The sequence below is a fragment of the Sinohyriopsis cumingii genome, chromosome 19 (assembly GCF_028554795.1).
Source record: "Sinohyriopsis cumingii isolate HCF-2022 chromosome 19, ASM2855479v2, whole genome shotgun sequence".
Lineage (NCBI taxonomy): Eukaryota > Metazoa > Mollusca > Bivalvia > Unionida > Unionidae > Sinohyriopsis > Sinohyriopsis cumingii.
The window spans coordinates 30789625-30803881 of NC_142979.1; the positions used below are offsets into that span (position 1 = coordinate 30789625).

The following is a 14257-nucleotide window of genomic DNA, read 5'->3' on the forward strand; positions in this document are numbered from 1 at the left end:
TAAAAAAAAAAAAAAAAAAAAAAAAAAAAGAACTTACAACTTCATCATCATTTACTCAAATACTTGGCAGCGCACACATGACCTGGCCAGTCCCAATGTAAAGGTTTCTGCTACCTCACAACTTGAACAATAATCCCTTCAAGGGATTTATACTTTACAGGCCAAAAAGAATTTCATGCAATCCAAAGTAATACCATTTTGTCTTTTTATCTATGGAATACTCAAACATCCTTTGGTTCCTATGTTCAAGCTATACTGTTCACAAGATGCTTGTAAATATACAGTAATACAAAATTCATCCTTATGGTCATTGACCTTGAACCTGACATGACATATAGAAGATCCCATGAACTTGTCTAAGACAATTCTATGATATAACCACATGATAAGCTTGGTTAAGTTTAAAAGTAATATTTTTGGAGAAGAAAAAAAAGGTTAATGTACTGGTGTTGTGTATGGTATTCTTCAGACATACATAAATTGCATTAAAAAGCCATTCATTTTGGTTAAATTATCATGCTTACGAGCCAGTAGGGCTAAACATCCAAGTCAAGAACACTATGTTAAAATCAATATCGGCGTGCCATAAATGTGTTCATTGAAATGTATCTAAATGCAAGGTCTGGTTAAAATTCAGTTGTACATGTACTGATCTTACAATGTAACTGTAAGCTCAGTGAAGTACATATATGCAAGCAATGACCTCTGATTTAACCTAGACTGGTTTTCACTTTAAGAAATGAGCAGATATTAGGGTGGTCAGATAAACCCAATTTTCTTTAAAAACTGCTTAAATATTGCAAGATGTGTTTTAATGAAAACTCTATATCACTGCTACCATTCATACACAACCAGCACTAGTAAGATTTTTGAGACGGCAATGGTACCATGTTGAATGTCAGATGATCTAGCCATGGTCTTTTATTGAACATCTCATGTTGATATGGCTGTCCATTCTGGGTAAACAGCCATATAAAGATTTTCAGGATGGCCATCCAAGCAGCCATTTTGGATGTATTAGCATCATGTCAATTTAGGAACACCTGTATTTTGTAAGGAGAGGTAGTTAAAGAACAACAAAAACATTTCAGCAAGGCCATCTATTTTGGAGAAGTAGCTTTTATAATGTGTCAAATTTGGGAAGCATGCAAGACTGGCATACTATATCAACTCACTTATACATCAAGTCCAACTGCAAACAACATAGACCATGAACAAGTTTCGCATAATAAACTGGCAAATCTGGGTTACTGCACAGCACCCACACAGATCTACTGGCACATTATGTGACGGCAGAGTTGAGTCCGTGTAGTTTGCAGTTGGATTCGACTTATAAGTGAATATAAAAAATAATTTTCATTTTGGAACAAGCACATAAAGTGAAGTGTTACAGTTAAAACAACATGTAAATATCCACATGTCACTACGATTAACCATACTGAAGAAGTAGCTATTACAAAATTTCCAAGATGGCCACCACTGAAGCCATACTGGATGTCAAATCACCTTTTATTAAGGCCAACTAGACATCATATAAAAGACTTTGATTGAAATCCCAATTCAATATCTGTTTAGGAGGAGTAGCAACAATAAGACTATTAAGATGGCCACTATGGTGGACAGACCAAGCAGACATCATATGAAGTGTTTTAGTGAAAACTCATTATGACCATCCATTGAAGATAATTTGATGATAATAAGATTCTCAAGATGACTGCTATGGTGGCCATACTGGATATCAGATCACCAACATTCTCATTTAGGATCAAAAAGACTTCATTACAAGTCTTTTAAGTGTAAACCCAATGTCAATAAAAGAAACTTTTGATTCTGCAGAACATCTTTTTTTTAAAAATTATACAGTATCAGCCCTCCTACAGATATAAAGTTTTACTTCCATAAATGTTGGGTCAATGTTGTTTGTTCTCCTGATTACTCTAAACAAAATGTATAGACTCAAACCTGTTGGCACATTATGATGGCAGATCTGGGTTTATGCAGCTGTATTCATCTGATAAGCAAATATATATCTTCTGTAGCCATAACAACTGCATTGATCATAAACCAGCACATTTGTGTTTTGATGGTAAAATTGATACACAATAAAAACCCTCCCATGACCATCCCATTGACGAGACCATTTCTGGTCAAATAAAGCAAACATTTCATCTTGCAGAAATTATACAAGTTAAGCAATTCACGTATGCAAAACTGGATAAAATTAAACAAACAGAATTGTTAAAAATTTCACATTTGTGAGAACTAATGAGGAAATTTCTCCATACAGTTTTTGGATTACTTTTGTTTTTGAGCAAAGATAAGAACACTTGTGCTATCTCATGGCAGACACCCATCAAATTTCATGCATATACCTGGATCTGCAAGTATGTTTCAATTTGTATGATTTTTACAAGACTGGAACAACTAAAAACATTACTTGTCAATATTTCTCCCAGGTTTTCAAGGAGCAGAATATTTATTTTCATAAAACTTTGCAGAATCTATCAAACAAGAATTGGAACCAACAAAGTGAGCAAGTTAACACTGAACTCACCTGCTGGCTGAGAGGCAGTGGGTGATTTTTTCTCTGCAGCTTTTGAGGTGGTGACATTATCTTCGGAGGACTGCCTGTTAGATGGACTACTGGTGGCAAGTCGTGAAGTGATACTTTCTGATGGATCTGGTTTTGGACAGTCTGGTGATTGGTTGATCTGATGAACAATTATAGCATCAATAAGGTTAGCAGCTGTGAGATGATGTTTTGTTCGGGTTGTGTCACCTGATTTACCAGGCTGGGTCAGACGGACATCAGGAGCTAATGCATGCAGAAATGCAGTATCTATCTGCATCTTTGGAGACTTTCTGCTGGAATCACTTGCCACCCCCCCTAATGCAGTAGTTGCAGATTCTGGTCCTGGTCTAGTTTTGTGGTGCTGTGAAGACATCGCATCCTTAGGCTTATCTGTGGCCCACTCTCTGTCATACTCCCGCCCTGACTGTCCCATCATCCTGGCTTCATAACGTGATCCTGGCATGAAAATGAATATATTAAACATTTCTGAATAAGTGTTTTACAAAATGGTGGGCTTGTGTGTGAACTATGTAGTAGTATGAAAGTGGGCATTTTACCTTTTTTGTTACCTTTGGGTCCCTGCCACCTGTTCTAGCCTCTACCCCCAATGACCTACTTAACTCCCATGCATGTCTAGCAATTTTAATTTTTCACACTTGTGACCGAGTCATGGGAGGTAGAGTCTATGAAGGATGTCAGTGCCAAAGGGTTTCTATCAAAGGGACAACCACCAATTTGATATTACTCATGGTATGATTTTGTTTATGCAGATATTACAGCAACATACTGGGTTGCAAACTTAAGCTATACAGAAACAGTGTATCACAGTTGCAGTAGCAAACATGCAATGATGCAACAGATGCTTTTAATTTTAACATAGAACCATAACATTGGTGATGTTATCTTGGATACCTATGTATCAGAGGTCCAGAAAAAAATTTGATCTACTATTCAATTGTATTAAAAATTTTAAAACTACTATCAGGCATTTGTACTGTAAGAGGCATTTGTAGTCAGTTGTACACATGCTTCTTACTCTAACTTTTCAGTAAGTTAAGTCTTTTATTCAAGTTTTTTTTCGTTATTACAGCTATAGAGTTACCAATAAAGTGACAATCCTTATTTTCTTGAAATGCAGCCGGATATGCGGATGTCGAATTTCAATCATTAAGATGTACATGGACAATGGTGTACTAAAGACAATGAGTTCTGGATTAGAATCATTTAACTCATAGGGTGAAAGGATAATGTGCCACTTCCAGATTTTGCCATGCATTAAGTACCAGGCAATAGTTATGAACATGTATTACTTTTTAACAGGGATTCTTTCACGATTTCCTTCCGCAGTCTTTTCGAAAATTAAATTGTCATGATAGTTTGATTGAGATCCATTTTTGCCCATGAAATCTAGAGAACTTGGTAGAGGCTGGGAGCAATAAAATCCCCTCGTAGTGGTTACATTGTGCTATTTACACAAGACTTAATGCTGTTCCATACCAGTTCCAATGTACATCAAAGTACAAATTTTTGTAAACATAAACTCCCAAAGTCATGCTTCAGCATGCTACAATCAGATGTCAAGTCAGTCTAGTTGGATATGTTTGGCTTGTAAGACTCATTTCAGGGTCCTGCTTGGTATTGTCATTCATAAGCAAAGTCACAAATGTCATAATTGTATGTTAAAGTAATTAAAATTACCCTGTACTATATATATATATATATATATATATATATATCTTGTCTTGGCATCCGTCCGTCTACGAGAGACGATGGCATAGCTCCAAAGTACGCTTTTGCTTATCCTTCTTTTTAGCTCTCTTTTCAGCTTGCTTTATTCTTCTCTTTTCCTCTGCGTTTTGAACTCCCTGCCTGACAGCTAGACGCCAGCTGGAACGGTTGTTTGCACAGCTCTCCCAGTCGTTGACATTGATGTTTGCTGTCTTCATATCCTTCTTGCAAACATCTTTGTAGCACAGATGTGGTCGTCCAGTTGGTCGTGCACCTTCTGCTAACTCCCCATATAACAGGTCCTTGGGAATGCGACCTGTGTCCATTCTCTTGACATGGCTGAGCCAGCGAAGGCGCCTCTCGCTGAGTATGGAGAACATGCTGTTCATGTTGGCGCGTTCTAGAACCTCTGTGTTGGGTACTTTGTCCTGCCACTGGATGTGCAGAATGCGCCGCAGACATCTCAGGTGGAAGCTGTTGAGTTTCCTCTCGTGTCTTGCATAGGTGGTCCATGTTTCGCTGCTGTAGAGAAGTGAGCTGAGCACACACGCTTGGTAGACACACAGTTTGGTCTTCTCTGTGAGGTTGGGGTTTGTTCCAGACCCTCTGGTTAAGTCTGGCCATCACTGCTGCTGCCTTGGCAATCCTGCCGCCCACCTCAGAATCAGCATTCAGCAGGTGGGAAGGTAAAGCCAAATAAACAATCCCACTTTAGGCTGAATAGGCTCTTTGAGCCAAATAAATAATCCCACTTTAGGTTGAATAGGCTCTTTGATCTGGAACTGGGCAGAAGTTAAATGGGAGCTTTTTTGTTGCAAAAAATGTCCATTAAGAGTCTCCCCTGCAGTCTTAAAAGAGAGTCCACTATGGACTGGTGCTGTGACCACTCCATGACAACTAACTTGTCTGTGAAAAGATAGGAATGAAGTTCAGGTGTATGCATGGGAATTCACACCAATTCATGTGAAGTTGGAATTCCAGCTGACACCGCTTCCTGGCTCGCTTTTACTGACCTGTAGTGGATGTAAGGGTTTTTGGTCTCTCAAGTTCTGAGAAACCATAGAGGAGATGAGACCTCCAATGAGGTATTCTACCTCCAGAGGAGCAGCCTAAAGGAGGTTCTTGCATTAGCTTGAGCAAGACCTTGGAAAAACTGTATTCCTACTCATAGTGCCGTGGACATTGATACAGCATGACAGGATGCATTGGTGATTGCTTCTGAAGTGCAGCTGGGGACAGCAATTAATTCCTCCTTCAGTAGACTCAGGAAGGTGCTGAAAAGGGTTTGCAAGAGAGACAATGATAACTAGTAACAAAGCCTTGGGCTCTCAAGTCTTGTGTTTCAACTGGTAAGTGGGCACAAGTCCCACCTAGGGATGCCCACTTGTGACATCCTAGTGTGCAAGGTAGGATGTACAAGAGGTCAGGCAGGGCTCAATGCATGTGGAGGGAACTGACCACCCCTTATGCTGTCTAGCCAGCTCTTGACCCTTGGTAAACCTTAGGAAAAGCTATCTGACCATGGCTGAATTGGGGGAGCAATTGAAAATCAGGTCAGGAGGTAGCCTGGGATAGTCTCTCCAAATAGATGAGAATTTTTGTGTCTTCTGAGCATGAGGGCATGGGACACCAATCCCAGGGAAGAAGATGGTAAACCTTGTTTACCACCTTGTCAAATGACCAGATCTCCTCCAAGTCCTTCACTTTAGATGATGGGTGGAATGGGCATGGGACTACAAGAGACTTGCAGACTCAACCAGAGAAAGAAGCTGCCTCTTGTTTTTTGGGGTGCATAGGGGGAAGAGGGCTTGCCTCTCTCCCTTCTGTTGGACTCGTTTGACAGGTAACATCAATCATGCCTTGATGCCAGGGCCTTTAAGTCCATGGAAGTATGAAAGTGAAGGACAAGTCACTTCACTGAAAGGGGATAATCCTACATTCCACAGGGATAAAACAGGATATGGGGAAGTGGGGGATGCTGATCTGATCCCCTTCCTTCAATGGGCATCTGCACACTGACTCGCAATCTCCAATGGGGTTTAGTGGTAGATTGGCAAGAGAAGGGTCTCAAACCAATCACTCTTGCAGGGTTCCCATGCCTGCTGAATGCTGACTGGTGCCAGGTAAACAGTCACTTTCCAATGACCACACATGCCACTCAGATCTGTATGAGGTGTGTGTGTGTGCGACTTGCTCTCTTGAGTCACTGAGCGAAGGGTCTGAAAAGGGTTTCTCCATCACTGGGGTGCATGTCTTACTCTGGATTTTGAAAGGGCACTGGCTTTCCTTTGCAAGAGGGCATGGATCACTCTCTCTCTGTTCTGCCTCATTCTTTCTTGGGAATGACCCGGGAGCCCATGTATCCTTGGGCTTTATACTTTTCTGAAGAGACTGTACCCAAAAGAGGGATATATTTTCCATTCTGTTTCCCAAGATACCCAGAAGGAAGGTTGAGTACTGAGATGATGAGGAGAAAGATCTTTTCTTTTCTCCTCCCTTTTAAAGTCAAATGGCTCTTTGTAAGATCCCACAACTCGTCAGGCCTGAATCAACAGAGAGGACATCAACCTGTGCATAAGTGTGTGTGTGTGTGTGATTTGGATTTTTAATGTAGCTTTAACAATTTTTCAGTCATATCGCTACAATGTCTACAGTGTGGCAGTTTACAGTGATGCCTAGCAATGGGGCATCATGTTGCAGACATGTAGCATCATGTCCCACAAAGTCACATTATCCTGACACCTGGCCGACCAGTCCTAACACTAGCCTCTTGATGCTGAGTGACAAGCGAGGCAGCTGTTAGCACCATTTTTGTAAGTCTTTAGTATGACTTGGCCAGAGATGGAACCCACGACATCCCGTATCTGAGGCGGATGCTCTAACCACTAGGCCACCGGAGTGGTCCCCTGTGCATAAGAGGCAGGTGGTGTGGGCATTTTCCCATGCACTGTTTGCACATTTCCTGCAATGTTTGAAAAAACAGACAACACAGCGAATGTAAGAAGTGTGAGTACTTATACACAATGTGCAATGAAAGGTGAAGACCTGGACCAAAGTAATAGGCATAAATGGAAATACAGATTACACAGACACACACACTTTGATACATGCACATTAACAAGGCTCTACTGTGATTGTTAATAACAACTTAAAAGAGAGCTTAATATTTCATGAATGAGTGTGTGTATGTGTGTGTGAGATTTGGATTTTTATCATAGCTTTAAAAAAATTTCAGTCATATCACTACGTTGTCTGCAGTGTGACAGTTTACGGTGATGTCTAACACTGGGGCATCAAGCCACATACATGTAATATGATGTCCCACCAGTCAAATTATCCTGACACCATGATGACCCCTTCATACACTAACCTCTTAATGCTGAGCACTTAGTAAGGCAGCTGTTAGCACCATTTTTACAAGTCATTGGTATGACTCAGCCAGGGTTTGAACCCGCAACCTCCCACATGTGGCAGATGCTATAACAACTAGGCCACCGGAGCAGTTTTTCATGAATGTTGTTGTTGTTGTTGTAGTAGTGTTTAACGCCATTTTTCAGCACATGATAGGCTATACATGGCGGCCAGTATTAATGGTGGAGGAAGAACCCTGAGAAACCCAGGGAAGAACCACCGACCCACGAGAAGCTACTGGCAGGCTTTCCCACGTACCCACACTTTTTCATGAATGAGAAATGAGGACTGAGGGAATAAAATGTGAACAAAACAGAAATGTGAGATTTAACACAAGCTGAAGGTACAATTTCTGAGTGCCACTACCAATCTGCAATTGCATGTGGCATCGTTGAATGATAAGGAATCTCTATGGAGGACCAGTTTATAAGGATATGGGTAATTCCATCCTACAATAACAAGCTATGCAGTACTGATAGGTAATGTATTATTGGTATTAAAACCTGATTTTTGTAACCCATTACAAGTGACCACCTGTTAAGAACAACCAGACTCAGAGTGCATGGATTTTATTATATAAATGGATTGATTTTATTATATAAATGCACCTTCTGAACATGACCTGTGACTCCAATTTTTAGGCAAAATATATTTAATGAATGACTGTACAGCAGAACTAGATGAATTTTTTTTAATATCTTGAATTCTTTCTAATCATAATGGCTAAAGAGGGTCTGCAAGCAGAGTGCAGATTATTCTGAAACCAGATGGAAAAACAAGAGGCTCAAGTCAGCTTAATATCACTCACTTGGCTTACATAAATCAACTATTACTTAAACTTCTTATCAAATTGATTTGACCTATTTTACTATATCCTGATTTTAAAATATCTTTCTAAAAATGAAGGCATAATTATTATTATAGATTCTTACTCATAATCAGTCATCCAAGATGCTGATGATAATGAACCCAACAGATCACAAATGTGGCTTCAAGAATACTATGAAGCCCAAAGTCAATCAGATGCAAGATCACCTCACTGATATGAATCAATCTTGCTCATTAACAAAACAATGATTTTTAATAACATAAGCAAACATTTCAAGTTGGATGAAAATCAGATATGGCTTTCAGAATGGTAACAAGCTCAGCCAATCAGACAAAAGGTTACATCACTAATAGGTGTGGATCTTGCTCATTAACAGTCTGATACAAAATGGTGTTGTATTGTGATGTGATTAAGATTTTTAATATAGCTTTTAACAATTTGTCAGTCATATCGCTATGATGTCTGCAGTGTGGCAGTTTATGTGATGTCTAGCACTGGGGCATCATGCCGCAGACATGTAGCATCATGTCCCACCCAGTAACATTATCCTGACACCAGGCCAACCAGTCCTAACACTAACCTCTTAAAGCTGAGTGCCAAGCGAGGCAGCTGTTAGTACCATTTTTGTAAGTCTTTGGCATGACTTGGCCCAGGGATGGAACCCACGATCTTCCGCACCCATGGTGGATGCTCTAAACACTAGGCCACTGGAGCGGTCGATACAATATGGAATAAGTATAGCTTCGACTCGTAACTAGCTCAGCCAATCAAATGCAAGATCAACTCATTAATATGTGCACATCTCACTCATTATCAAAACTGTGCAAAATAGGATGATATAAGCATATATTCCAAGTGTCACCAAAATCAGATCAGAAATATGGCCTCCAGATTAGTAACATGCTCTGAAAACTGGATAAAAGATTATCTCATTTATATGCATGGCTCTAATTCATGTATCAAATCCATCGAAGCTCTTGATGATATAAACCCATATTGCAAGTCTGATTAAAGATGGATCAGAAATATGGCTTCCTGAGGTCTAACAAGTTCTGCCAATCAGATGCAAGATCACATCATTAATATTGATGGCTCTCACTCATTCCAAGGTTAATGTGTTTTTTATTTTTAATGTAGTTTTAACAATCAGTCATACTGCTACGATGTCTGCAGTGTGGCAGTTTATAGTGATGTGGCATCATGTCCGACCCAGTCACATTATCCTGACACAAGGACAACCAGTCCTAACACTAACGTCTTAATGCTGAAAACCAAAAGAGGCAGCTGCTAGTACCATCTATATAAGTCTCTGGTATGAAACAGCCGTGGTCTTAACCCGCAACTTCTCAAATCCTAGGCAGATGCTCTTATCACTTTGGTCACTGGACACCCGAAGGGTAATGAAAATAACATCAGAAATATGGCCTCCAGGACTGTAACAAGTTCAGTCGATCTGATGCAAGATCACCTAATTCCATGTAATATTTGTGGATTGTCATTCATTACTGCACTCATCCATGATATTAAAGATCTAAGTATATATTCCAAGTTTGACTGAAATCAAACAAGAAATATGACCCTCAGAGTAATAACAAGGTTAACCAATCAAATGCAAGAAAACTTCATTAATATGCATGAATCTTGCTAATATTCAAATTCATTAAAAACTTAGATGATATTAACCAATCAGATTAGAAAGTAAAAAGCAATTGTTGATGCAGGACCATGTGAGCTACAAATGAACTGAGTCCAGCAGTTACCTTCCTTAAAATATGTACATGTATTTGATTAAAAACAAAATTTAGTTATAATAATTCATTATGTCAATATACTTATAACAATTCATTCAATCTGCTTAATTTGTATATTTGTACCATATATACTTGCATATAAATCCATTTGCGTGTAAGCTGACCCCAAATTGAACAGGTATAATAAACACTGAAAAGTGTTTGACCCGCATAAAAGCTGACCCACTACTCCGAGACATCTCAAGACACGCAAGGTAAGTTCTAAATGCATTTATTTAGGCAAACTTGTATTTTAAAAAATTACATATATACTTATCTCAAGATTGGCGTGCATGATTACTAAAAAGAAATGGTATAAACTTGTTTGAAAAGTAATTTATTTAATTTTCTGTTTTCTAATTGTTTCTGGCTAATTTAGATTTGTGCATAATTTGATCAAACGATGACAAGAATTTAGCGATCACGAGTTGATGTAACACTACCTCTCCCTTTTGACTAGATTATTGTTTGTTTACGCATTATTGCATTAGACATTTTATATCAGTGCACCAGTAATTACGTTTTTACTTTGCTTTGAAATTGTAAAAGCCTAACTCATTAAAATGTAATCCCAGCATGACAACACAATAAACAACAATACAGTTCGATTCAGTTAGGCTAATGAACATATTTACATAATGGCCCCACCGCATGTACATTGTAGGCTTGATTATGCGTAGTGTTACAGCAACTTGCGATTGCTTAATTCTTGTCATCGTTATCAAATTATACAAAAATCTAAATTAGGCAGTAACAATAAGAAAAACAGAAAATTAAATCAATTATTTAAGATAAGTATACTTGTAATTTTTTTTAAAATATAAGTTTGCCTAAATAAACGCATTTAGAACTTTGAAGTATATGTCACTAAAAGCCACTGTAATGCCTAAGCCACATAAAATCCCATTGTGATAGACCATTCCTTCTTTGAATTATGTATCACTAAAAGCCACTGTAATGCCTAAGCCACATAAAATCCCACTGTGATAGACCATTCCTTCTTTGAAGTATGTGTCACTAAAAGCCACTGCAATGCCTAAGCCACATAAAATCCCATTGTGATAGACCATTCCTTCTTTGAAGTATGTGTCACTAAAAGCCACTGTAATGCATAAGCCACGAAAATCCCCACCGAGATCAACCATTCCTTCTTTAAAGGAAGTAGCCATGGATGCATATAATTAATTCAAAGGTTTATATTGTTTCTTATCTGTTAGGAAACCCAGTGTAATTCCAATAATATCATATGATTTCATATCTGTTAGGAAAACTTGTGCAATTTTAATAAAGTTATAATGTGATTTCTCATCTGTTGAGAAAACTGGTATAGTTCCAGTAATGTCATAATGCAATTTCTTATCCTGTTATGAAAAGCCTATGTAATTCCGATAATGTATTAATGCAATTTGTTACCTTTTAGGAAAGCCTGCAAGTAATGTCATAATGCGATTTCTTATCTATTAGGAAGACTTATTTAATTCCAATAATATAATGTGATTTTCTTATCTGTTGGGAAAACTTGTGTAATTCCAGTAATGTCATAGTGCGATTTCTAATCTGTTAGGAAAACCTGTGTAATTCTAGAGAAGTTATAATGCGATTTCTTATGTTAGGAAAACCTTTTAATTCCAATATGTCATAATGCAATTTCTAATTCGTTTGAAAACCTGATTTCTAATCTGTTAGGAAAACCTGTGTAATTCCAATACTGTCATAATGCGATTTCTAATCTGTTAGGAAAACCTGTATAATTCCAATACTGTCATAATGTGATTTCTTATCTGTTAGGAAAACCTGTGTAATTTCAACAATGTTATAATGTGATTTCTTCTTGATCAGCTTACACTATAGCATGTTCAGTACATATCTGTGAAAACCTGTGCTGAATGAAATCTTTCTTTAAAAACAGAATTCTACCATTATCCCAAGGATTTAATTCAATAGACATTGTATAGATTCCTATTCTTTGCTTTCTTGACTAAAACACCAAGCTGAAAGTGCCATGGTGAGAGATCCTCTCATCAGTTCACTTAATGCATTGCTCATGTCCTCCATAAAAATTAGGCTTATCCATTTGTTGTCTGTGAATTAAGCCTTGGCTTTTGACCCTTGATAAATTTTTTAGTGTTTCTGGATTAGTTAATTATGTCTTTTGATTTATCTGGTACATATTCCATATTTACCAAAGGTCTGACCAGAACTGCAGTCACCATTACAACTAATAATGTCCATGTAAAAATCTTCACAAACATAAATGTGAATGTTTAATTACAGATGTATATTTTTCTTTCCTATATAAAATTATTTCAAGATGAATCCATATAACATTTTAACAAGAACTATGAATTAAGAATAAAATGAATGCACAGTAGTTCTTGGAATTTGTCCTTTTCAAATCCATTTAAATTATGACCTTAACTGACTCTTCTTCACAGTTCTGTTATGTTTTCAAAGACTGCTTTTGTTTGTTACATATGTGTGTGTATGTGTGCTAATCTCTCAAGAAGGTTGTACTGTAACAAGGTAAAGGCCCAAAAGCAAAGCATTGGTGTGAAATGTGATCTTGACACTAAAGTCAAAAGGGGTGTGTGGTGTGTGTGTGTGTGATTTGGATTTTTAACATAGCTTTAACAATTTTTCAGTCATATTGCTATGATGTCTGCAGTGTGGCAGTTTATAGTGATGTCCAGCATGCAGCAATCCCACCTGTTCACATTATCCTGACACCAGGACAACCAGTCCTAACACTAACCTCTTCATGCTGAGTGCCTAGCAAGGCAGCTGTTAGTACCATTTTTTATGTCTTTGGTATGACTGGATTGGGGATTGAACCCACGACCTCCTGCATCCAGGAACATGTTGCAAAAAAAAAATCTTAGTTTTATATGGTTCATCCAGCCCAGACAGATTTTTCTCAAGGATTTGTCAAGAACTTCCAAATGTTTTCAGTGAGCATTTTTTTTTCTTACAGAAACTACTGCTTTGTTTTCCACTGCATACAAAGGTGTACAAGAAAAAATGCATAACAAATTACATATAGCATGTCAACAGAACAAACAGATGCTAACTGCATCTACTAACAATCCATATCACATTATCTTATTCATCCAAATTCATACCAGCTGTTGTATTTATCAAACATTTTTAAAAAAAACAAAAAAAACCATGTAATAACAGTATTATGAATTTAAAATGTGTTATATTTTATTCCATTTTAATCTTTTTTTTCTAAGATAAATTCAATGAGTTTTGGGGAAAATTACATAAGATAGTCTAGGAATTTGAAGACTTTACAAGGATAAAACCAATTTTTTCAAAATGCATGGAATTTTCAATGCAACCCCCTCAGAATTTCAGAATTTTCATGGCTGTATGAACCATTGCTCATAGAGAATATCCAACAGACAAAATCATAGAAGCAATTCGATTTTCAAAATAGTCACTGTGGTGGCCCATACTGTAATATTTGTTGTTATGGGGCTCAATTTTTGTGCTATAGTACAAAAAGGTCATATTCATGGATACTTAAATTTGTTTTTGTTCTGCATATTAGTATATATTTAATTTTGTGGTTTAACCTCTACAAATACCAAGATAAATACAAACGAATAAAACTATGCCAATGCAAACGGTGGTCACTTGAATGATTAAAATAATAAGACCACATGTATGAGCACAAAGCAAAAACCTGACAAGTCTCAATACTTACACTGTCTTTTCATCTGAGTGAATAACATGACTAAAGAAGCCAACAACACTAAACCAAAACTACCTCTATAAGCACATCTAAAACATCTGCCAAGATTAACCACTTACATCGTGTTTTCATCTGAGTGCTGAACATCAAAGGAAGCGGATGCCACAAAAGTGTGAAGATGCTAACTAAATTAAATGACAGTGGAATCACTTCCTTTTTTAGGCCTGCCT

The 14257-nt window shown here is 37.6% G+C and overlaps 1 protein-coding gene across 4 annotated transcripts in view; it reads right to left on the reverse strand.

Moving 5' to 3' along the window:
• Positions 1-14257, reverse strand: part of LOC149775373 (uncharacterized) — a 222416-nt gene that overhangs the window by 18637 nt on the left and 189522 nt on the right. For all 4 annotated transcript variants that reach the window (XM_089943284.1, XM_089943282.1, XM_089943281.1 and 1 more), the window contains one exon: positions 2555-3028. In XM_089943284.1, the coding sequence (XP_089799410.1) occupies positions 2555-3028 (474 nt within the window). The remainder of the gene's footprint in view (positions 1-2554; positions 3029-14257) is intronic.